Genomic DNA, 26,383 nt, shown 5'->3' with positions numbered 1-26,383 from the left:
AGTATTACCAGTGACAACAGTGTTTTTAAAGTACTTCAAATAAAATAAACAGAAAAATGTCAGGAGAGTAGCAGAGCATCTCTCTCTTGAATACAGGAGGTTGATGTCAACAACCATGATCAAATATTCAAAAAAAAGATAACAATAATGAGATTAATACAATGGTGGGTCTAATCCTGAATGCTGTTTGGTTAAAACCGCATTCCAGACAGTGTCTATTCCACAAGTTACCGTCTGCTAAATTTAGGACGTTAAAATGTCTATTTACTTTATTCCATCTGATCCACTGTCTCATCAGCCCATTTAAAAAATACTTGATCTCCACGATAAAAAGCATCTAGAAATTATCTCACATTTCTTTTAGACTAACATTTAGTATTCAACAGTGGAGTTTTGTAGTAAACTTGCTGTCCAGCTCTCCGACATTTGCAACATTGTTTCAATATTTAAATTCGATCTCCAGCTGTCCCATAGTAATGAACTTGTTGGAAGAGACAGATAGGCAGCTTTCTCATCCAATTGAAATCATCATTTTGATGGATATATACAAAGAAATGTCAATTGAAAAAAATATAAAAATGAAACGAAATGCAGCTAGTTTGCAGTCTTTCCAGCTTCAGTATGAAATTATTGTGTTACAGTAGATGTGTTGTTGGCTAGCTGTTAGTTAGATTTGCGTCAATTTGAATCTGGTATCAGGATAAATATGACAATGAGTCACCGATTGTATACTATGTATTTTTTATTAGCTAAGCAATAAGTGGTAAATGCAATTTTCGTATATACGGGCACTCTGTCCCACCTCGCAGGGCAAACAGAGAACTGACTTGTTCTTGACAAAGATATTATATATATACCCTGACAGAAATAGTTCCTGCTTCCGAGCCGGCCTGTCAGAGTAGAGACTGGGCGTGGTTTAAACTCACCCAGCCTATCGTTGATTGTTGGCGCAGAGGCTGGTCCCAGACCCCTAAGCGCTTCAGTTGATAGATGTAACTGTTGCTGTGAAGAATATCTATGCTCTCATGCTCGATACCGTTATCTCGCACCTGGCTCCTGTTATCTAACAAAAGACTGTTTGTTCTCGCAACACTACGTTCTGAATGTGCCCCCCCAACTCATTGCACAGGTCCTGTCTTCATGTTATTCTGTATTTTTCCATCATGAGAAAGGCCCATGGCCCTGAAACTGTTAACAATGTTTCAAGTCAGCTATGTTGCAAAACACATACATACATCCACACAAGCCAACAGCAGATAATATTCAATCACATATATGGTAACGGGCTATAGTGCATAACACAGAATCCTCATATAGCTCATCTGAGCAAAAGTGTTCTGACAAGAGAGCACATTTTCTATGCTTAGCGAAATTGCGCCTCAATTAGCTCATTATTATAGATGTATCCAAATAAATGTCCCTAGAAAACAGTTTAAACAAATGCAGCTATTTTGTTGTTATTCTGGCTGCACTGTTTGACGTGACTGTAAATTAGTCATAGTTGGCTCGTTATGGCAATGGAACGTTTTGATTGAACGACTGAGTCACATCCATATTCTCAGAACGACTGGGACTGGGACTCCACTCTGGCAACTGAACCGATAAAACGATTGACCAGCCGATTTGGGTAGTAACCCCAGATTTTCATCGGGAATATACTGTAAGGAAACAGTCTCGAACCCTCCACCGTCTAGACCTAAATCCAGCGCGCTATCGACTGTGCCACAATAGCATGCTCGAGCGGCAGAGTCGATATCCGCGTTTATAAACCCAGGGTCGATACAATATCTTGTGGAAGGATTAAATAATATGAATAAATTAATCAAAATAAAGTTTTTAATTAAAATATGTGAATCATTATTTCAATATGTTGGTAACCCGTTGTATAAAAGTGATAATGCCCTCGAAGCCGGTGTTTGGAGGATATATTGGCCCGGTAAGAACACTGGGCATTATCAACAAAACAGAAAGAAAGGCGGGATCTAGAAAGCCATCCGTGCTGCTTTGTGGACGAGGACTCTCATTGTTAGGGCGGAGAGACACGTAAATGTTGTTAGTTTATCCATAATCTTTGGTGCTTCTGCTCATTTAGGCGACACGATCTCGATAAACAGGCGCATTGGTAGAGCATCTATCTGACATCACACACTCACGAATGCTCAACCAATCACCCGACGAGAAACTATGTCAACAAACATGGGTATTCATGATTTTGTACAGTAGGTGGCGTTGTTTACAACTTTCAGTTGGCTGCGGTCCGCCAACCCGATCCCGAAGAAGAAGCAGCTGGCAGCAGGAGCGATCAACAGGTCAGCTAGCTAACTATCTAAATTAGACCTATTTTCTGCATGTACATTTTGTAGTAAAATTTATTATAGCTACCATGCGACAGCCAAGATAGCGCACAGGGCATTCTGCTAACTAAATACACATTAGCTAACCAGTAACTGCCTAGCTAGCTACTGTAGACATAACGTTACATTTTTACAATCACTTCTCTGTCGGAACTAGCTAACGTTAGCTTGTTAATTGTAGGTTGTTTAGCTACCTTATTAGCGCAAAACAATAATGTAATTTAGTGATTTAGTTAGGGACCAACTACCGGATTAATCTAACATTTTTTGCTTTGCCTGTGCTGACTGTTACAAATTTAAAAGTCGCGGTTGCTTCACGTTTGGGAGGTGACGACGTTGGCTGCGATTACGGGTTACCAACACGTTAATGATAGTTTGCATAGTTAACTAGTGTAACTAGCCAGCTGAATTGCTTCTTTAGACTCCAGGAAAAAAATGTGAATCGGTTTTTACTTGATTGAATATGTTATTATGGGTTAAAACTGTATGAATCGACTTGAAATGGCTAGATATGTAATATTTGCTCATATGAAATGAACAATAATATTAGAATTTGAACGTAACGTTATTTGTTTTTCTGATACTTGTTACTGATATTTGTGGGTAGCCGCCTTGGTAACAGACTGGATCAACGTTTCTTCCTGACTGTAATGACAGTGAGCGAGTGAGCCATCCAAAATAACATCGGTTCTAGTGAATTATCTTCCTGCAAGCCATGCTCTGTTAATATGGCTTAATGCCGGTTGAAACATGTTATATTAATATTGGTGTTTTGGCATTCTACTAAAGTTACTAGTCAAGGTAAGGACGGATCTATATGCTTGATCTGTCAACGTGTGTGAGCGTGTGTAACCACAATCTTATAGCCAGCTGTTAGCTAACGTTAGCTAGCTAGCCTTGGTTATAGAATATATCAACTGTGTTGTTGTGCATGATGCCATTATCGTATTATTTTAGCAGTACATTATTTGTCATGGCCAATGTGTACTACGATCTCCTGTCAATCGTATGCAGCATACGAATAAGCATAATCTGAAGACCAATATGGTGACCTATTAATGATAACCCATGCACCAAAAATCGCCATGGCTTTTTAGCTGCTAATTGATCCGAAATGTACTGTAGCTATATACACAGTACGTTTGATGCGAGTTCCTCGTCTGTCTTTGCAACGGCGATGGTGCAGCAGCAACCTTCTCTCGACTTTGACATGACTTAATCCGATTTGCTGTGCTTTATTTTTAGGGATGGGAAAGACGCATGCTGTGGTGATCCTCCGGCGGCACCTCAGTGTCAGGTAGTGAAGGCCAAAGGCAATGCAGTCTGCTAACTGTCATCTGGGCATCCACCATATACAATGAAGAAGATATTCAACTTCACCAAGAAAAAGAAAGGATTCTCACCTAACACCTCAGACACTGGGAGTGTGCTGTCTGTGGGCTATGACTTGAAGGAGAAGGACCTTGGAAAGGTACACAAGGCTGCTTATGGGGGTGACTTGGCCAAACTGAAGCATCTGGCCAAGAAGAATGACATCAATCAGCTTGATAAGGAGAACAGGTATGAAAGATGAGACTATTACCAGTTAGTAGCTGGTATTGCCACTGTTACTTTCTGAGGTCTGTACTTAGACAGTCCTTGTGTAATGTACTGTATGTGTGACAAGTGTTGGAGTATGACTTCTCCAGTCTCTACCAACCTGTGATAGACTACCGTTCTTTCCAGGGCAGGGGGTGCACTTGTGGATCAAGGTACTTTGCGCCACAGATACTGGATGAGGCTACTTAGACTACTTACTCATACTGCCACCCTATTTTAGTTGGCTAGCTTTAGAAAACCCTTTCTGTCACTGTCCTTAAACTTTAGGATACTTCTATGATACTTCTATCCATATCCCTGTGCTTGCAGCAGGCAGCACAGTTTATCCTTTATATGCTATTTTTGACCTTTTAAAGGTCATGAACAGTCAAAATCATGTTTTTCATGAAATTGGATGATATTTGAATAAAACCAAATCAAAGTATGATGGCCAAAATATGGGTGGCTACTTTAAAGAATCTCAAATATAAAAACATCAAAAGTGAAGAGGTGACTCTGGGATGCTGGCCTTCTAGGCAGAGTTGCAAAGATAAAGCTGTATCTCAGACTGGCCAATAAAAATAGCGTTGACAAACGGGCAAAAGAACACACACTGGACAGAGGAACTCTGCCTAGAAGGCCAGCATCCCGGAGTCGCCTCTTCACTGTTGACATTGAGACTGGTGTTTTGCGGGTACTATTTAATGGCGCTGCCAGTTGAGGACTTGTGAGGCGTCTGTTTCTCAAACTAAACACTAACGTACTTGTCCTCTTCCTCAGTTGTGCACCGGGGTCTCCCACTCCTCTTTCTATTCTGGTTAGAGCCAGCTTGCGCTGTTCTGTGAAGGGAGGAGTACACAACGCTGTACGAGATCTTCAGTTTCTTTGCAATTTCTTGCATGGAATAGCTTTAATTTCTCAGAGCAAGAATAGAGTGATGTTTTTTGTCATTTTAATTGACTTTTGTGTGCTTTTCTTTCAAAAACAAGGACATTTCTAAGTGACCCCAAACTTTTGAACAGTTGTGTGTGTGTGGTGTAGGCTAAGTGTAGCTACAAATCAAGCTGGAGTGATAACATTTCGTGGCTTTTGCAGGGCTCCAAATTAACATTTTCCCCTACTTTTTCAGTTGGTGGCACCAGCCCAAATTTTGGTGGCACACCAAAAAGTAAAAAATCTGCAGCGTCGCACAATATAATACATTTTAGTAATCTTATAAAGTCATTATAGTCATTCATAATGCTTTATTAAGAAGTGTAATAGACTTTTGAGATTAGTTATGTATTGAATATCATGTCCAAGCAGAAGTGCATGATTCAAAATAGTTTAATATGCGACCTAATCCAGTGATTGTCTTGAATTTTGGGTTGACAATTAGGCTGTTTTTATTTTATGGTCAAAATTGGGCTCCAGAATTTTCAGATTTTTTTGGTTAAATATATTTATTTTCCTTCATCTTTATGTGCACTAATAATATTTATAGGCCTAATTCAATTGGTGCTAATTCACCACTTTAGGAAGTGGAAACAACACATTAGCTAGATCGTTTACTCTAAATATAATACTTACTCTTACTACTCTCTTTATGTAGTGTTGTGGTGTCTCTTGTTGAGATGTGTGTTTTGTCCTATATTTTTATTACATTTTTATTTTTAATCCCAGCCCCTGTCCACGCAGAATACCTTTTGCCTTCTGGTAGGCTGTCATTGTAAATAAGAATTTGTTCTTACTTGCCTAGTTAAATTATAAAATTATAAACTGCTAGTAGCCATGTAATATCCTAAAAAAAACTTTGCAATAAGACCTAGTACACTCGCGATTGCCGATGTGCAATTTCGTATTTGAAAGCCATATCAAATATCTCGATTGTAAATCAGTGTGGTTTGAGCTCAATATATTTATACCTACACAAAGCTGAGACCCTCCTTTTTAATATAGACTTTTAGTTGCTTCCAAAGTAGTTTTTACATTTTGAAATGTTATGCAATCATGAGGGGGAGAGCGAGTGTGAGGGACGAAACAGGCATGCACAGTGGCAGGACAGACACTTTTATTACAGGAATCATAATGCACTTTACTGTTGAACAAATTCAAGGTTTTATCTTCTTAATAATAAGTTGTTTTGATTTGATGGGGACCAGGTAGAATGTGCAGCTCGCACCAGTGTAACCGGAAATTATGATGCAATGACTTGAAATGGAGGGCCAAAGGACTGTTTGCCACTTATGTCACCCTTGTTCACATTTCAGAACAGCACTTCACATTGCCTGTGCCAATGGACATACAGATGTGGTCCAGTTCCTGGTTGAGAGCAAAGCCAAGCTCAACCTATGCGACAATCAAAACAGATCCCCGTTGATGAAGGTACTGTGTCCTATTTTTGCTTTGTCAGTGGGTGGAATTATCCATCATTTTCAAAAAGATTTGAGGATGGAATATGATAGTTGATTGGCCATCTCAATTCAGACATGTTGCTGAGATTATAGGCTTATGTGTAGCCTAATTCTTATGTATTACCTGTGAGTCTTCCATATACATTTACACCTGGGTGGTATTCATTAGGTCACACTGGGAAGTGAATCGTTCCTTTCAAGCACAATTTGATATGCATTTAGATACAGTGCGCTCAGAAAATATTCACACCTGTTGACTTGTTTCACATTTTGTTTAATTTAAAATTGAGTCACTACAAAGATACAGGTATCCTTCCTAACATGGTTGCCGGAGAGGAAGGAAACCTCCCATGAATTTCACCATGAGGCCAATGGTGACTTTTTAAAACAGTTACAGAGTTTAATGGCTGTGGTGGGAGAGAACTGAGGATGGATCAACAACATTATAGTTACTCCACAATGCTAACTAATTGACAGAGTGAAAAGAAGGAAGCCTGTATAGAATACAAATATTCCAAAACATGCATCCTGTTTGCAGCAAGGCAAAAAAAATGTGGCAAAGCAATTCACTTTTTGTCCTAAATAAATAGTGTAATGTTTGGGGCAAATCCAATACAGCACACTAATGAGTACCGCTCTCCATATTTTCAAAGTGGTGGCAGCATCATTTTGTGCGTGTTCTTGTAATTGTTCAGGACTATAGAGTTTTTCAGGATAAAAAAAGAAATGGAATGGAACTAAGCACAGGCAAAATCCTAGAGGAAAACCTGAATGTCTGCTTTCCAACAGACATTGGGAGATGAGTTCACCTTTCAGCAGGACAATAACCTAAAAAGCCATGTAAGGGCGTTCGTCTGTAGGAGGAAGAGAAGCGGACCAAAGCGCAGCGTGGTGGTTATTCATGCTTTAATAAATCACTACACATGAACAAACTACCAAAAACAAGAAATGTGAAAACGCAAAACAGTCCTATCCTGTGACAACAAACACAGTGACAGGAACAATCACCCACAAACACACAGTGAAACCCAGGCTACCTAAGTATGATTCTCAATCAGAGACAACTAATGACACCTGCCTCTGATTGAGAACCATACTAGGCCGAAAACATAGAAATGCCCCAAAACATAGAAAAACAAACAGACTGCCCACCCAACTCACGCCCTGACCATACTAAATAAATACAAAACAACAGAAATAGAGGTCAGAACGTGACAGTACCCCCCCCCCAAAGGTGCGGACTCCGGCCGCAAAACCTTGACCTATAGGGGAGGGTCTGGGTGGGCGTCTGTCACGGGTGGCGGCTCTGGCACGGGACGCGGACCCCACTTCACCATTGTCTTAGTCCGCCTTATTGTCCGCCTCCCTGGCTTACTCACCATGGCCACCCCTCTCAATGACCCCACTGGACAGAGGGGCTGCTCGGGACAGAGGGGCTGCTCGGGACAGAGGGGCAGCTCGGGACAGAGGTGAAGCAGCTGCTCGGGACAGAGGGACAACTGCTCGGGACAGAGGGACAACTGCTCGGGACAGAGGGACAACTGCTCGGGACAGAGGGGCGATAGCTGCTCGGGACAGAGGGGCGATAGCTGCTCGGGACCGAGGGACAGCTGCTCGGGACAGAGGGACAGCTGCTCGGGACAGAGGGGCGGCAGCAGCTTGGGACAGAGGGGCGACAGCTGCTCTGGACAGAGGGGCAGCTGCTCGGGCGGCCCCTGGCTGACTGACGGCACTGGCGGCCCCTGGCTTACTGGCGGCCCCTGGCTGACTGGCGGCACTGGCGGCCCCTGGCTTACTGGCGGCCCCTGGCTTACTGGCGGCACTGGCGGCCCCTGGCTGACTGGCGGCACTGGCGGCCCCTGGCTGACTGGCGGCACTGGCGGCCCCTGGCTGACTGGCGGCACTGGCGGCCCCTGGCTGACTGGCGGCACTGGCGGCCCCTGGCTGACGGGCGGCACTGGCGGCTCCTGGCAGACGGGCGGCACTGGCGGCTCCTGGCAGACTGGCGGCACTGGCGGCGCTGGGCAGACGGGCGGCGCTGGGCAGACGGGCGGCGTTGGCGGCGCTGGGCAGACGGGAGGCTCAGCTGGCGCTGGGCAGACGGGAAGCTCAGCTGGCGCTGGGCAGACGGGAAGCTCAGCTGGCGCTGGGCAGACGGGAAGCTCAGCTGGCGCTGGGCAGACGGGAAGCTCAGCTGGCGCTGGGCAGACGGGAAGCTCAGCTGGCGCTGGGCAGACGGGAAGCTCAGCTGGCGCTGGGCAGACGGGAAGCTCAGGCAACGCTGGAGAAGAGGAAGGCCCTGGTAGCGCCGGAGAGGCGGGAGACTCCGGCAGCGGCGCCGGACAGGCGGGAGGCTCCGGCAGCGGCGCCGGACAGGCGGGAGGCTCCGGCAGCGGCGCCGGACAGTCGAGAGGCTCCGGCAGCGGCGCCGGACAGGCGGGAGGCTCCGGCAGAGGCGCCGGACAGGCGGGAGGCTCCGGCAGCGGCGCCGGACAGGCGGGAGGCTCCGGCAGCGGCGCCGGACAGGCGGGAGGCTCCGGCAGAGGCGCCGGACAGGCGGGAGGCTCCGACAGCGGCGCCGGACAGGCGGGAGGCTCCGGCAGAGGCGCCGGACAGGCGGGAGGCTCCGGCAGCGGCGCCGGACAGGCGGGAGGCTCCGGCAGAGGCGCCGGACAGGCGAGAGGCTCCGGCAGAGGCGCCGGACAGGCGGGAGGCTCCGGCAGAGCTGGAGAGGAGGAAGCCCCTGTAAGGATGGGCCGGAGAGACAGCCTGGTACGGGGGGCTGCCACCGGAGGGCTGGTGCGTGGAGGTGGTGACGGATAGACCGGACCGTGAAGGCGTACTGGAGATCTTGAGAGCAGGGCTGGCACCAACCGCCCTGGCTGGATCTTCACCCTAGCCCGGCAGATGTGGGGAGCTGGGATGTAGCGCACCGGGCTAAGCACGCGTACTGGGGACACCGTGCGAACAACTGCATAACACGGTGCCTGACCAGCACCATGCCCGCCACAGTTAGCACTGCTAGGAGCACTGTAGTGCTGAGATGGCACAGGACGTGCAAGGCTAGGGAGATGCACAGGAGGCCTGGTGCGTGAGGCTGGCACAGTCTTCACCAGACCCCTCGCACGCACCTCAGGATGAGTATGGATAGCTGACCCCGGTGCCATTAAATCCCTGACACGCTCCGTCGGGCGAATGTCGTGCCTCATGCACCAAACCAGCAAATCCCTCATATCACTCTCCTCCAATTTCCCCATTAACTCCTTCACAGTCTCTGCTTCGCTCACCTCCAACACCAGCTCTGGTTCTGAGCTCCTCCTTGGCTCCTCACGATAAACGGGGGGAGTTGGCTCAGGTCTGACTCCTGACTCTGCCACACTCCCCCTGTGCCCCCCCCCCAATAAATTTTTGGGGCTGACTCTCGGGCTTCCGTCCGCGCCGCCGTGCTTGCTTCTCAGAATGCCGCCTCTCTGCTTTTGCTGCCTCCAGCTCGGCCTTGGGGCGGCAATATTCTCCTGGCTTAGCCCAGGGTCCTCTCCCGTCGAGGATTTCCTCCCATGTCCAGAATTCCTTACTACGTATCTCCTGCTGCCGCTGTTGCTTCTCCTGCTGCTCCTGCCTGTTGACACGCTGCTTGGTCCTGTTGTGGTGGGTGATTCTGTAAGGGCGTTCGTCTGTAGGAGGAAGAGAAGCGGACCAAAGCGCAGCGTGGTGGTTATTCATGCTTTAATAAATCACTACACATGAACAAACTACCAAAAACAAGAAATGTGAAACCGCAAAACAGTCCTATCCTGTGACAACAAACACAGTGACAGGAACAATCACCCACAAACACACAGTGAAACCCAGGCTACCTAAGTATGATTCTCAATCAGAGACAACTAATGACACCTGCCTCTGATTGAGAACCATACTAGGCCGAAAACATAGAAATGCCCCAAAACATAGAAAAACAAACATAGACTGCCCACCCAACTCACGCCCTGACCATACTAAATAAATACAAAACAACAGAAATAGAGGTCAGAACGTGACAAGCCAAGTCTACACTGGAGTTGCTTACCAAGAAGACAGTGAATGTTCCTGAGTGGCCGAGTTACAGTTCTGACTTACATAAAATTTTATTTGTCACATACACATATTTAGCAGATGTAATTGCAGATGTAGTGAAATGCTTGTGTTCCGAGCTCCAAAAGTGCAGTAGTATCTAACAACACACAACAATACAGAAATTTAGATGTAAAATAATGGAATTTAGAAATATATAAATATTAGGGTGATCAATGTCGGAGTGGCATTGACTAAATACTGTAGAAAAGAATACGGTATATACAGTTTGCATACACCTTAGCAAAATACATTTAAGTTTTTCACAATTCCTGACATTTAATCCTAGTAAAAATTCCCTTTCTTAGGTCAGTTTGGATCACCACTTTATTTTAAGAATATGAAATGTCAGAATAATAGTAGAGTGATTTATTTGAGCTTTTATTTCTTTCATCACACTCCCAGTGGGTCAGAAGTTTACTCAGTATTTGGTAGCGTTGCCTTTAAATTGTTTAACTTGGGTCAAAAGTTTTGGGTAATCTTCCACACGCTTCCCACAATAACTTTAGTGAATTTTGGCCCATTCCTCTTGACAGAGCTGGTTTAACCTAGTCAGGTTGTAGGCCTCCTTGCTCACACACGCTTTTTCAGTTCTGCCCACAAATTTTCTATAGGATTCAGGTCAGGGCTTCGTGATGGCCACTCCAATACCTTGACTTTGTTGTCCTTAAGCCATTTTGCCACAACTTTAGAAGAATTGTATTTATTTATTTTTATTTCACCTTTGTTTAACCAGGTAGGCAAGTTGAGAACAAGTTCAAGAATGCTTGGGGTCATTGTCAAGAATGCTTGGGGTCATTGTCCATTTGGAAGACCCATTTGCGACCAAGCTTTAACTTCCTGACTGATGTTGCTTCAATATATCCACTGAATTTTCCTTCCTCATGACGCCTTCTTTTTTTTGTGACGTGCACCAGTCCCTCCTGCAGAAAAGCACCCCCACAATATGATGCTGCCACCCTCGTGCTTCACGGTTGGGATGGTGTTCTTCGGCTTGCAAGCCTCCCCCTTTTCCCTCCAAACATAATGATGGTCATTATGGCCAAACAGTTCTATTTTTGTTTCATCAGACCAGAGGACATTCCTCAAAAAGTACCATCTTTGTCCCCATGTCCTGTTGCAAACTGTAGTCTGGCTTTTTTATGGCGGTTTTGGAGCAGTGGCTTCTTCTTTGCTGAGCGGCCTTTCAGGTAATGTCGATATAGGACTCGTTTTACTGTGGATATAGATACTTTTGTACCTGTTTCCTCCAGCATCTTCACAAGGTTGTTTGCTGTTGTTCTGGGATTAATTTGCACTTTTCGCACCAAAGTACGTTCATCTCTAGGAGGCAGACCCACTTGAATTGTGATACAGTGATATTTGTAACTTATTTTGTACATAATGTTTCTGCAACCGTAACTTACGGCAAAAAATTGCTTCTGGATATCATAATAGCGATCACTCACCTCGGATTAGACAAAGATTTTTTCTTCAACAAGCAGGACGCACAGGGCATTCTCCGAACACCCGACAAGGCCAACATCCCAGTTATTTGCAAGAGGAAGAGACGCAGGTACAGAAGACACAGAGCGGGGTGCCTCGTTAGGACCCGCAGAAAGTGAGTGGGAAAGCTGCCATTACTGTCAATATTACTCGCCAACGTGCAAACATTGGATAATAAATCAGACGAGATACGATCATGAATATTCTACCAACGGGACATCAAAAACTGTAATATCTTATGTTTCATGGAATCGTGGCTGAATTATGACATGGATATTCAGCTAGTGGGATATTGTCTTACCGGAGTGTGCCGTTCCATCTTGCCGGTGCAGAGGAGGTGGGGCGGTCTGTGCATATTCATAAACAACGGCTGGTGCACGAAATCTACGGAAGTCTCTAGATTTTGCTCGCCTGAAGTAGAGTTTCTTGTGATAAATTGCAGACCACACTACTTACCTAGAGAGTTTTCAGCTTTACTTTTCGTGGCTGTTTAATTACCACTGGCACTAAGACCGCACTCAGTCAGCTGTTTAAAGAAGTAAGAAAACAGGAAACCGCTCACCCAGAGGCTGCGCTCCTAGTGTCTGGAGACTTTTTAATGCAGGGAAACTTAAATCAGTTCTACCTAATTTCTTTCAACATGTTAATAACTCTTGGAACTACTCATCCCGGATCTGGGAGTATTGTCATCAACTACACTAATTAGCATAGCGCAACGGTCAAAAAATATTACTAGAAAATATTCATATTCATGAAATCACAAGTGAAATATAGTGAAACACAGCTTAGCCTTTTGTTAATCACCCTGTCATCTCAGATTTAGAAATTATGCTTTACAGCCAAAACAAGACAAGCGTTTGTGTAAGTTTATCGATAGCCTAGCATTATGTCCAGTTAGCAGCAAGAAGCTTGGTCACGAAAATCAGAAAAGCAATCAAATTAACCGGTTACCTTTTGATGATCTTCGGATGTTTTCACTCAGGAGACTCCCAGTTAGACAGCAAATGTTCCTTTTGTTCCATAAAGATAATTTTTATACCCAAAATACCTCCGTTTGTTGGTCACGTTATGTTGAGAAATCCACCGGAAATAGCGGTCACGACAATGGCGAAAAAAATATTCCAAACTATATCCATAATATCGACAGAAACATGACAAACGTTTTTTTTAATAATCAATCCTCAAGGTGTTTTTCAAATATCTGTTTGATTTTTTAAAATTTTATTTCACCTTTATTTAACCAGGTAGGCTAGTTGAGAACAAGTTCTCATTTGCAACTGCGACCTGGCCAAGATAAGGCATAGCAGTGTGAACAGACAACACAGAGTTACACATGGAGTAAACAATTAACAAGTAAATAACACAGTAGAAAAAAGGGGAGTCTATATATACATTGTGTGCAAAAGGCATGAGAAGGTAGGCAAATAATTACAATTATGCAGATTAACACTGGAGTGATAAATGACCATATGGTTATGTATATTGGTGTGCAAAAGAGCAGAAAAATAAATAAATAAAAACAGTATGGGGATGAGGTAGGTGAAAATGGGTGGGCTATTTACCAATAGACTATGTACAGCTGCAGCGATCGGTTAGCTGCTCAGATAGCAGATGTTTGAAGTTGGTGAGGGAGATAAAAGTCTCCAACTTCAGCGATTTTTGCAATTCGTTCCAGTCACAGGCAGCAGAGAACTGGAACGAAAGGCGGCCAAATGAGGTGTTGGCTTTAGGGATGATCAGTGAGATACACCTGCTGGAGCGCGTGCTACGGATGGGTGTTGCCATCGTAACCAGTGAACTGAGATAAGGCGGAGCTTTACCTAGCATGGACTTGTAGATGACCTGGAGCCAGTGGGTCTGGCGACGAATATGTAGCGAGGGCCAGCCGACTAGAGCATACAAGTCGCAGTGGTGGGTGGTATAAGGTGCTTTAGTGACAAAACGGATGGCACTGTGATAAACTGCATCCAGTTTGCTGAGTAGAGTGTTGGAAGCAATTTTGTAGATGACATCGCCGAAGTCGAGGATCGGTAGGATAGTCAGTTTTACTAGGGTAAGTTTGGCGGCGTGAGTGAAGGAGGCTTTGTTGCGGAATAGAAAGCCGACTCTTGATTTGATTTTCGATTGGAGATGTTTGATATGAGTCTGGAAGGAGAGTTTAGAGTCTAGCCAGACACCTAGGTACTTATAGATGTCCACATATTCAAGGTCGGAACCATCCAGGGTGGTGATGCTGGTCAGGCGTACGGTTGAAAAGCATGCATTTGGTTTTACTAGCGTTTAAGAGCAGTTGGAGGCCACGGAAGGAGTGCTGTATGGCATTGAAGCTCGTTTGGAGGTTAGATAGCACAGTGTCCAAGGACGGGCCGGAAGTATATAGAATGGTGTCGTCTGCGTAGAGGTGGATCAGGGAATCGCCCGCAGCATGAGAAACATCATTGATATATACAGAGAAAAGAGTCGGCCCGAGAATTGAACCCTGTGGCACCCCCATAGAGACTGCCAGAGGACCGGACAGCATGCCCTCCGATTTGACACACTGAACTCTGTCTGCAAAGTAATTGGTGAACCAGGCAAGGCAGTCATCCGAAAAACCGAGGCTACTGAGTCTGCCGATAAGAATACGGTGATTGACAAGAGTCGAAAGCCTTGGCAAGGTCTATGAAGACGGCTGCACAGTACTGTCTTTTATCGATGGCGGTTATGATATCGTTTAGTACCTTGAGCGTGGCTGAGGTACACCCGTGACCGGCTCGGAAACCAGATTGCACAGCGGAGAAGGTACGGTGGGATTCAAGATGGTCAGTGACCTGTTTGTTGACTTGGCTTTCGAAGACCTTAGATAGGCAGGGCAGGATGGATATAGGTCTGTAACAGTTTGGGTCCAGGGTGTCGCCCCCTTTGAAGAGGGGGATGACTGCGGCAGCTTTCCAATCCTTGGGAATCTCAGACGATATGAAAGAGAGGTTGAACAGGCTGGTAATAGGGGTTGCGACAATGGCGGCGGATAGTTTCAGGAATAGAGGGTCCAGATTGTCAAGCCCAGCTGATTTGTACGGGTCCAGGTTTTGCAGCTCTTTCAGAACATCTGCTATCTGGATTTGGGTAAAGGAGAACCTGGAGAGGCTTGGGCGAGTAGCTGCGGGGGGGGGGGGGAGCTGTTGGCCGAGGTTGGAGTAGCCAGGCGGAAGGCATGGCCAGCCGTTGAGAAATGCTTGTTGAAGTTTTCGATAATCATGGATTTATCGGTGGTGACCGTGTTACCTAGCCTCAGTGCAGTGGGCAGCTGGGAGGAGGTGCTCTTGTTCTCCATGGACTTCACAGTGTCCCAGAACTTTTTGGAGTTGGAGCTACAGGATGCAAACTTCTGCCTGAAGAAGTTGGCTTTAGCTTTCCTGACTGACTGTGTGTATTGGTTCCTGACTTCCCTGAACAGTTGCATATCGCGGGGACTATTCGATGTTAGTGCAGTCCGCCACAGGATGTTTTTGTGCTGGTCGAGGGCAGTCAGGTCTGGAGTGAACCAGGGGCTATATCTATTCTTAGTTCTGCATTTTTTGAACGGAGCATGCTTATCTAAAATGGTGAGGAAGTTACTTTTAAAGAAAGACCAGGCATCCTCAACTGACGGGATGAGGTCAATGTCCTTCCAGGATACCCGGGCCAGGTCGATTAGAAAGGCCTGCTCACAGAAGTGTTTTAGGGAGCGTTTGACAGTGATGAGGGGTGGTCGTTTGACTGCGGCTCCGTAGCGGATACAGGCAATGAGGCAGTGATCGCTGAGATCCTGGTTGTAGACAGCGGAAGTGTATTTGGAGGGCCAGTTGGTCAGGATGACGTCAATGAGGGTGCCCTTGTTTACAGAGTTAGGGTTGTACCTGGTGGGTTCCTTGATGATTTGAGTGAGATTGAGGGCATCTAGCTTAGATTGTAGGACTGCCGGGGTGTTAAGCATATCCCAGTTTAGGTCACCTAACAGAACAAACTCTGAAGCTAGATGGGGGGCGATCAATTCACAAATGGTGTCCAGGGCACAGCTGGGAGCTGAGGGGGGTCGGTAGCAGGCGGCAACAGTGAGAGACTTATTTCTGGAGAGAGTAATTTTCAAAATTAGTAGTTCGAACTGTTTGGGTATGGACCTGGAAAGTATGACATTACTTTGCAGGCTATCTCTGCAGTAGACTGCAACTCCTCCCCCTTTGGCAGTTCTATCTTGACGGAAGATGTTATAGTTGGGTATGGAAATCTCAGAATTTTTGGTGGCCTTCCTGAGCCAGAATTCAGACACGGCAAGGACATCAGGGTTAGCAGAGTGTGCTAGAGCAGTGAGTAAGACACACTTAGGGAGGAGGCTTCTGATGTTGACATGCATGAAACCAAGGCTTTTTCGATCACAGAAGTCAACAAATGAGGGTGCCTGGGGACATGCAGGGCCTGGGTTTACCTCCACATCACCCGCGGAACAGAGAAGGAGTAGTATGAGGGTGCGGCTGAAGGCTATCAAAACTGGTCGCCTAGGGCGTTGGGGACAGAGAATAAGAGGAGCAGGTTTCTGGGCATGGTAGAATATATTCAGGGCATAATGCGCAAACAGGGGTATGGTGGGGTGCGGGTACAGCGTAGGTAAGCCCAAGCACTGGGTGATGATGAGAGAGGTTGTATCTCTGGACATGCTGGTTGTAATGGGTGAGGTCACCGCATGTGTGGGGGGCGGGACAAAGGAGGTATCAGGGGTATAAAGAGTGGAACTAGGGGCTCCATTGTAAACTAAAACAATGATAACTAACCTGCACAACAGTATACAAGGCATATTGACATTTGAGAGAGACATACAGCGAGGCATACAGTAATCACAGGTGTTGAATTGGGAGAGCTAGCTAAAACAGTAGGTGAGACAACAACAGCTAATCAGCTAGCACAACAACAGCAGGTAGAATGGCGATTGATTAGGCAGAGAGGGTCGGATTAACTACACACAGAGCCTAAGTGCGGCTGGGGCCGACAGATAAAACATAAACAAGCAGAATGGATTACCGTGATTAATGGACAGTCCAGCATGCATCAGCTATGTAGCCGAGTGATGAGTGTCCAAGGGGCAGCGGTGGATGGGGCAGGGAAGCTGGACTGGCGAGTGTTATCCAGGTTAGAAAACTAACAATGACTAAATAGCTTGTAGCCAGTTAGGTGGTTAGCTTCTGGAGGTTCTTGAGTGTGTTCTAAAAATGTAAAGATAATAGCGGTTCCGTATCACATTGGGTGAGGCAGGTTACCGGAAGGTATAAACAAATTAAAAATCGAAAAGGGATAGAAAGTAAATATGGGTTCAGTGAGTGTTTGGGACGCGGCGATTCAGACGGTTAGCAGGCCTGTGCTAACAAGCTAACAGTTAGTAGACGGTGCTAAACACGGTAGCAGTTAGTGGACCGGGCTAAACAAGCTAGCAGTTAGCAGGCCGAATTTGCAAGCAAGGAGATAGCAAGGGCTAGAGAGTTAGCCTTTGGGGACGTCGCGATGGGGGGAGTCTGTTTATTCCTCTTCATGCGGTGACATCGATGGACCGGTCGTGGGTCTGGATATTGTAGCCCAGGAGCTCAAAATGTTCCGTTTGCGATGGGAATCCGGGGATGAAAAATAAAAATGAAATAATAAATAGGTCCGTTATGCTCTGGTAGAGTCGCGTTGTTCGAACTGGCGAGAGCTTTCCGAGCTAAAGGTTAGCTGATGACCGGTTAGCTGAAGACCGCTAGCAATGTTTTGCTGAAGCTGGTAGTTAGTTGGCTAGTTGGCTAGCTTCAGTTGAGGGGTTCCAGATCCGAAGTAAATATAAATACTTTAGGAAAAATAGCTACGTTGGGTGAGGCGGATTGCAGGAGAGTATTTAGAAGAAGTTGAGGTTCAGCAAAAGGTTTTAAAGATATGTGAAAAAAATATAAATAAATAAATAAATAATAAAAAATAAAAATAAAATAATAATAATATATCAACTGACTACCTCTGTCTTTTACGCAAGAATCACTCTGAGCCCTCAGCTGGCCACTTATGCAATGTAGTCGTTTACGCTCATTCTTCAACATAAAGGTGTGAAACTACGTCTAAAGGCTGTAGACACCTTAGGGAATACGTAGAAAAAAGAATCTGGTTGATATCCCTTTCATTGGCTATAGGGATGCATAGGAACACAACGGTTTCAAAATAAGAGGCACTTCCTGATTTGGATTTTCCTTAGGGTTTCGCCTGCAATATCAGTTCTGTTATATCCACAGACAATATTTTGACAGTTTTGGTTTTCTATCCTAAGCTGTCAATTATATGCATATTCTAGCATCTGGTCCTGAGAAATAGGCCGTTTACTTTACGTTATTTTTCCAAAAATAAAAATAGTGCCCCCTAGTTTCAATTAAATGTGCAACCAGAGAGCGAGAAATTCTAGGTCTCATGTACTCTACACACAGAGACGCGTACAAAGCTCTCCCTCGCCCTCCATTTGTTAAATCCGACCACAAATCTATCCTTCTGATTCCTGCTTACAAGCAACAATTAAAGTAGGACGCACCAGTGACTCGTGAGAAGCACCAGTGAGTCTATAAAAAAGTGGTCAGGTTAAGCAGATGCTAAACTGCAGGACTGTTTTGCTATCACAGACTGGAACATGTTCCGGGATTCTTCCGATGGCATTGAGGAGTACACCACATCAGTCACTGGCTTTATCAATAAGTGCATTGAGGACGTCGTCCCCACAGCGACTGTACGTACATACCAGAAGCCATGGATTACAGGCAACATTCGCACTGTGCTGAAGGGTAGAACTGCCGCTTTCAAGGTGCGGGACTCTAACCCGGAAGCTTATAAGAAATAGTGCTATGCCCTCTGACGAACCATCAAACAGGCAAAGCATCAATACAGGGCTACGATTGAATCGTACTACACAAGCTCCAACGCTCGTCTTATGTGGCAGGGCTTGCTAACTATTACAGACTACAAAGGGAAGCACAGCCGTGAGCTGACCAGTGACACAAGCCTACCAGATGAGCTGCATCACTTCTATGCTCTCTTCGAGGCAAGCAACATTGAGGCATGCATGAGAGCATCAGCTGTTCCGGAAGACTGTGTGATCATTCTCTTCGTAGCCGACGTGAGTAAGACTTTTAAACAGGTCAACATACTCAAGGCTGCGGGGCCAGTTGGATTACCATGACATGTGCTCCGGGCATGTGCTGACCAACTGGCAGGGGTCTTCACTGACATTTGTGACCTGTCCCTGACAGAGACTAATACCAACATGTTTCAAGCAGGCTACCATAGTCCCTGTGCCCACGAACACAACCTGCCTAAATTACTACAGACCCGTAGCACTCACGTCTATAGCCATGAAGTGTTTTGAAATGTGAGAGTGGTATTCATTGACAACAGCTCAGCTTTCAACACCATAGTACCCTCATAGCTCATCACCTAGCTAAGGATCCTGGGACTTAACACCTCCCTCTGCAACTGGATCCTGGACTTCCTGATGGGCCGCCCCCAGGTGGTAAGGGTAGGCAACTACACATCTACTACACTGATCCTCAACACTGAAGCCCCCCAGGGGTGCGTGCTCAGTCCCCTCCTGTACTCCTTGTTCACCCACGACTGCATGGCCAGGCACGACTCCAACACCATCATTAAGTTTGCCGACAACACAATGGTGGTAGGCCTAATCACCAACAATAATGAAACAGCCTACATGGAGGTGGTCAGAGATTTTGCAGTGTGGTGTCAGGACTATGACCTCTCCAACAACGTGAGCAAGACTAAAGAGCTTATCGTGGACTACAGGAAAAGGGGGGCCAAGCACGCCCCCATTCACATCGGTAGTGGAACGGGTCGAGAGCTTAAAGTTCCTTGCCGTCCACATAACTAACAAACTATCATGGTCCAAACACACCAAGACAGTTGAAAAGGTCCTATTCCACTTCAAGAGACTGATATGATCTGGCATGGGTCCCCAGATCCTCAAAAAGTTCTACAGCTGCACCATTGAGAGCATTACCTCTTGGTATGGCAACTGTTCGGCTTCCGACCGCAAGGTTCTACAGAGGGTAGTGCGTACGGCCCAGTACATCACTAGGGCCAATCTTGCTGCATCCAGGACATCTATACATGACGGTGTCAGAAGGCCAAATCGGAATGGCCTATTTCAAGATTTCATAACAATCGGTAATCAGCATTTCTGGATGCCGATTATGGCCGATTATATTGCAATCCAACGAGAAGACTGCATGGCAGGCTGACCACCTATTACGTGAGTGCAGGCAGCAAGGAGCCATGGTAAGTTGCAAGCTAGCATTGAACTTATCTTATAAAAAAACAATCAATCTTAACATAATCACTAGTTAACTACACATGGTTGATATTACTAGTTTAACTAGCTTGTCCTGCGTTGCATATAATCAATGCGGTGCCTGAAACTGTCACTTCTATTGCGTTCAGTGTAAGCAGAGTCAGGGTATATGCAGCAGTTTGGGTCGCCTAGCTCGTTGCGAACTGTGTGAAGACCATTTCTTCTTAACAAAGACCGTAATTAATTTGCAAGATTTTTACATAATTATGATATAACATTGAAGGTTGTGCAATGTAACAGCAATATTTAGACTTAGGGTTACCACCTGTTCGATAGAATACAGAACGGCTCCGTATTTCACTGAAAGAATGAACATTTTGTTTTCTAAATGATAGTTTCCGGATATGACCATATTAATTACCTAAGGCTCGTATTTCTGTGTGTTTATTATAATTAAGTCTATGATTTGATATTTAATAGAGCAGTCTGACTGAGCGGTGGTAGGCAGCAGCAGGCTCGTAAGCATTCATTCAAACCACACTTTCCTCCGTTTGCCAGCAGCTTTACGTAATGCTTGAAGCACAGCGCTGTTTATGACTTCAAGCATATCAACTCCCGAGATTAGGCTGGCAATACTAGAGTGCTTATACGAACATCCAATAGTCAAAGGTATATGAAATACAAATGGTATAGAGAGAAATAGTCCTATAATTCCTATAATAACTATCATTTATCTTCTTACCTGGGAATATTGAAGACTCATGTTAAAAGGAACCACCAGCTTTCATATGTTCTCATGTTCTGAGCAAGGAACTTAAATGTTAGCTTTCTTACATGCAAATATTGCACTTTTACTTTCTTCTCCAACACTTTGTTTTTGCATTATTTAAACCAAATTGAACATGTTTCATTATTTATTTAAGACAAATATAAATCTATTTAATGTATTATATTAAGCAAAAATAAGTGTTCATTGAGTATTGTTGTAATTGTCATTAATTACAAATATACATATATATAAACAAAAATAGGCCGATTTAACCAGAATCTGCTTTTTTTGGTCCTCCAATAATCGGTATCAGCGTTGAAAAATCGTTATCGTTCGACCTCTAGTTGACAGTACATGTTAGAGCAAAAACCAAGCCATATTGTTGAAGGAATTGTCCGTAGCGCTCAGAGACAGGATTGTGTTGAGGCACAGATCTGGGGGAGGGTACCAAAAAATATCTGGAGCTGTGGGAATGTACACTACCGTTCAAAAGTTTGAGGTCACTTAGAAATGTTCTTGTTTTTGAAAGAGAAACATTTTTTTTTGTCCATTAAAATAACATGAAAGCAATCAGACATATTGTGGAGACTTTGCTAATGTTGTAATTGACTTGTTGCTGGACACTGCATTTTTAATGGAATATCTACGTAGGCGTGAAGAGGCCCATTTATCAGCAACCATCACTCCTGTGTTCCAATCCAGTTGGGTTAGCTAATCCAAGTTTATCATTTTACCCGCAAAGCACCAGTCTCAATGTCAACAGTGAAGAGGCGACTCCGGGATGCTGGCCTTCTAGGCAGATTTGCAAAGAAAAAGCCATATCTCAGACTGGCCAATAAAAATAAAAGATTAAGATGGGCAAAAGAACACGGACACATGGCCAGCATCCTGGCGTCGCTTCTTCACTCTTCACTGTTGACGTTGAGACTGGTGTTTTACAGTTGAGGACTTGTGAGGCATCTGTTTCTCAAACTAGACACTCTAATATACTTGTCCTCTTGTTCAGTTGTGCACTGGGGCCTCCCACTCCTCTTTCTATTCTGGTTAGAGCCAGTTTGCTCTGTAACACAGCGTTATGAGGTCTTCAGTTTCTTGGCAATTTCTTGCATGGAATAGCCTTAATTTCTCAGAACAGGAATAGACTAATGAGTTTCAGAACAAAGGTCTTTGTTTCTGGCCATTTTGAGCCTGTAATCGAACCCACAAATGCTGATGCTCAACTAGTCTAAAGAAGGCCAGTTTTATTGCTTCTTTAATTTTGGATGACTGGCTGCGAATGTTTATTGAATAGTTTTATTTCTGCCTTTTCTATTCCAGACATTCTGAAATTCACTAAAGTATCCCATGTATGTAACTTTAGTCTTTCACTTTTCAATGATTTCTAGAGCCATATTGTTGAAGGAATTGTCTGTAGCGCTCAGAGACAGGATTGTGTTGAGGCACAGATCTGGGGAAGGGTACCAAAAAATATCTGGAGCATTGAAGGCTCTCAAGATCACTGTGGCCTTCATCATTCTTAAATGGAAGATGTTTGAAACAACCAAGACTCTTCTTAGAGCTGGCCGCCTGGTCAAACTGCGCAATCAGGGGAGAGGGAGGTTTTCAGCTGTGCTAACATAATTGCAAAAGGGTTTTCTAACGATCTATTAGCCTATCAAAATGATAAACTTGGATTAACTAACACAACGTGCCATTGGAACATAGGAGTGATGGTGGCTGATAATGGGCCTCTGTACGCCCATGTAGATATTCCATAAAAAAATCTGCTGTTTCCAGCTACAATAGTCATTTACAGCATTAGCAATGTCTACACTGTATTTCTGATCAATTTGATGTTATTTTTATGGACAAAAAAGGGAGGTGGTCAGAGACCTGACCGTGTGGTGCCAGGACAACAACCTTTCCCTCAACGTGATCAAGACAAAGGAGATGATTGTGGACTACAGGAAAAGGAGGCCCGTGAACGCCCCCATTCTCATTGACAGGGCTGTAGTAGAGCAGATTGAGAGCTTCAAGTTCCATAGGGTCCACATCACCAGCAAACTATCATGGTCCAAGCACACCAAGACAGTCGTGATGAGGGCACAAAACCTATTCGCCCTCAGGAGACTGAGACTGGTTGCATCACTGCCTGCTATGGCACCTGCTTGGCCTCTGACCTCAAGGCACTACAGAGGGTAGTGCGTACTGCCCAGTACATCACTGGGGCCAAGCTTCCTGCCATCCAGGACCTATATACCAGCCGGTGTCGGAGGAAGGCCCTAAAATTTGCCAAAGACTCCAGCCATCCTAGTTTCTGCTACTGCACGGCAAGCGGCACCGGAGCGCCAAGTCTAGGTCTGAGAGGTTTCTAAAAGGCTTCTACCCCCAAGCCATAAGACTCCTGAACAGCTAAGCAAATGGCTACCTAGACTACCCCCCCCTTTTACGCTGCCGCTACTCTCTGTTATTATCTATGCGTGTATCTATGTATCTTCCTAAATTGCAAAGTGTTCTAGCCTGTATGGACATTGTTTTTTGAACCGTAACAGTTTCAACATTTTTACATGCTGTGTCACAAGTGTATTAGCCTCCTACTCATGCTACAAAGAAGTTAACATGATGCAGCCCAGACTCCCATTGCAAGCTAGCAATGATTAAGTGGCGCAGGCACGGTGCTTACTATAATAAAGGGTCGGCTGAGCTGATAGATATGCGTGATCTGTGAGACACATTTGACTGAAGTTTTTAATATCCTGGTATCGAAAAAGTACCACCGTTTCGGTATACTGAGCAGCACTATTTAGTAGGCAATTTGTTTGTCAATTTATTTATAATTAGATACATGCAGCTTCTCTTCTGTCCTTACTTGATGCTCTACAATACTGATAAAGCCTTGCTCACCAGAATGTCATATATCCATATAGCGAATGCATCATCAACAATATAGTTAACATCTGTAAAGTTCTCTTTAATTTCTGCTTCCCTCGAAGAGTGGTAGTGGCAGCTGCAATTTGATAAATTAGTATCACTATAATCTTCAACTTGTCCATCTACCTTTAAATTTTGCAAAACTCTTGCAATGGCAAACGTTGTGGATTGTTGCAGATAGAAATGTCATGAATGGAACTGATGTGATTCCTAATTCTATATGTCAGAGTGATGTTTTTTGTGCATAATGTTCCTCTCCTCCGTACCCCTGGCAGGCAGTGCAGTGCCAGCAGGAACGCTGCGTGGCCACGCTGCTGGAGCATGATGCCGAACCTAATCTGGTGGACATCAACGGCAACACGGCCCTGCACCTGGCCTCCTGCATACCTGCCTTCTCCACCGCTATGCTGCTGCTGGAGCACGAGGCCAATGTTAACGCCCAGAACAAGGTGAGCCGTGGGTCCATAAGTGACAATATGGTGGTAGCTCCAACTTGTAGTAGGAGCAATATGGTGGTAGCTCCATCTTGCACTATGATAGGCCAGGTTGAATTGTCTCTCTGTTGGTTACACCAGAAGTGCCAAACTCAATTATTTTAGGGCTGAGCATCTGCGGGTTTTCGCGCCTCCCTTGTACTTAATCTACTAGTTAGGAATTCCCCTCATCTGGTTGTCTAGATCTTAATTGGACACACATTTTAAAGGAAATAATAAAAACCAGAAGACACACAGGACACGGCCCTGCAGGATTTGAGTTTGACACCCCTGGCGTACACCAACCCAATCCTACAGATGAGTCAATTTGTTGCTCACAGATCCTCTAGCACCACTCAGGACTGTCACTGCTAAGGCACTGGTCCGAGAGAGAGATCTTAACAAGGCCCCAGATTGCTGAAGAGTAATCCTGACTCATAGGTTGATAGAGAAAGAGGATGAAGCTGAGGGTAGGAGAGCTGTTACTGTGGTACAAACATGACTAAGCTATGTGGATATACAAGATATTTGACAATGCATGTTTTGATGATCTTGCAGGAGGGATACTCCCCTCTGACTATGGCAGTGAAGGAGAATCATGCCGAGATGGCCGAGTTCCTCCTCAAGGAGGGGGCCGACGTCAACACTAAGGACCAGGGACACAGGTGGGTTTGTGTGATGCTTTTAAAGATCAAATCCATTTTCCTGAGATGGAGAGATCTGGTTGAATAGTAAACAAATAAATGATATCAAAGAAATTCATTATTTGACCCATTTTTAAAAACACAAGCACAAATGTGGATACAATGCATTTAAGCATTTGTCGAGGATGAGCCAAAGAAGTTAAATGTAAAGGTAGGTGGACACCTGCTCGTCGAACATCTCATTCCAAAATCAATGTCATTAATATGGAGTTGGTCCCCCCTTTTGCTGCTATAACAGCCTCCTCTTCTGGGAAGGCTTTCCACTAGATGTTAGAACATTGCTGTGGTGCCTTGCTTCCATTCAGCCACAAGCATTAGTGAGGTCTGGCACTGATGTTGGGCCATTAGGCCTGGCTCGCAGTTGCTGTTCCAATTAATCCCAAAGGTGTTCGATGGGGTTGACGTTAGGGCTTTGTGCAGGCCAGTCAAGTTCTTCCCACACTGATCTCAACAAACCATTTCTGTATCTACCTCTCTTGTGAACGGGGGCATCCTGAATCAGGAAAGGGCCTTCCCCAAACTGTTGCCTAAGAGCTGGAAGCACAGATTTGTCTAGAATGTCATTGTATGCAGTAGCGTTAAGATTCACCTTCACTGGCACTACGAAAAACAGCCCCAGACCATTATTCCTCATCCACCAAACTTTACTGTTGGCATTATGCATTTGGGCAGGTAGCTTTCTCCTAACATCCGCCAAACCAAGATTTGTCTGTCAGACTGCCAGATGGTGATGCGTGATTCATCACTCCAGAAAACGCGTTTCCACTGCTCCAATGGTGGTGAGCTTTACACTCCTCCAGCCGAGGCTTGGCATTGCCCATGGTGATCTTATGCATGGAAACCAATTTCATCAAGTTTTCGACAAACAGTTATTGTGCTTACATAGCTTCCAGAGGCAGTTTGGAACTCGGTAGTGAGTGTTGCAGCCCGAGGACAGACAATTTCTAAAAGCTACGCGCTTCTGCATTCGGCAGTCCTGTTCTGTGAGCTTGTGTGGCCTACCACTTTGTGGCTTAGCTGTTGTTGCTCCTAGACCTTTCCACTTCACAATAACAACACTTACAGCCAACCGGGGCAGCACTAACAAGGCAGAAATTTGACAAACTGATTGTTGGAAAGGTGCTGTCCAATGACGGTGCCACGTTGAAAGTCAGAGCTCTTCAGTAAGGCCATTCTACTGCCAATGTTTCTCTATGAAGATTGCATGGCTGTGTGCTCGATTTTAAAGACTTGTCAGCAACCTAAATACATTTGGCCAAACTTCAAACATGTTACACATTCACAGCTAAA

At 45.0% G+C, this 26,383-nt stretch overlaps 1 protein-coding gene across 15 annotated transcripts in view; it reads left to right on the top strand.

Annotated features, from left to right (window-relative positions):
- Positions 1-2,179: 2,179 nt before the first annotated feature.
- Positions 2,180-26,383, top strand: part of si:ch211-272n13.3 (ankyrin repeat domain-containing protein 26) — a 116,575-nt gene continuing 92,371 nt past the window's right edge. For 14 of the 15 annotated variants that reach the window (XR_005036952.1, XR_005036953.1, XR_005036950.1 and 11 more), the window contains exons 1-5: positions 2,180-2,309; positions 3,600-3,914; positions 6,182-6,296; positions 24,192-24,365; positions 24,948-25,054. Coding sequence is in view for 6 of the 15 variants with exons in the window: in XM_021564012.2 (XP_021419687.2) it covers positions 3,712-3,914; positions 6,182-6,296; positions 24,192-24,365; positions 24,948-25,054 (599 nt within the window). In the remaining 9 variants the exon portion in view is untranslated. Of the gene's footprint in view, positions 2,310-2,409; positions 3,156-3,599; positions 3,915-6,181; positions 6,297-24,191; positions 24,366-24,947; positions 25,055-26,383 lie in introns of those variants that run through there. The other variant, XM_021563990.2, reaches the window with a different exon arrangement.

The sequence above is a fragment of the Oncorhynchus mykiss genome, chromosome 2 (assembly GCF_013265735.2).
Source record: "Oncorhynchus mykiss isolate Arlee chromosome 2, USDA_OmykA_1.1, whole genome shotgun sequence".
Lineage (NCBI taxonomy): Eukaryota > Metazoa > Chordata > Actinopteri > Salmoniformes > Salmonidae > Oncorhynchus > Oncorhynchus mykiss.
The sequence above is the reverse complement of the archived record's forward strand: the minus strand, read 5'-3'. Positions and strand labels throughout refer to the sequence as shown.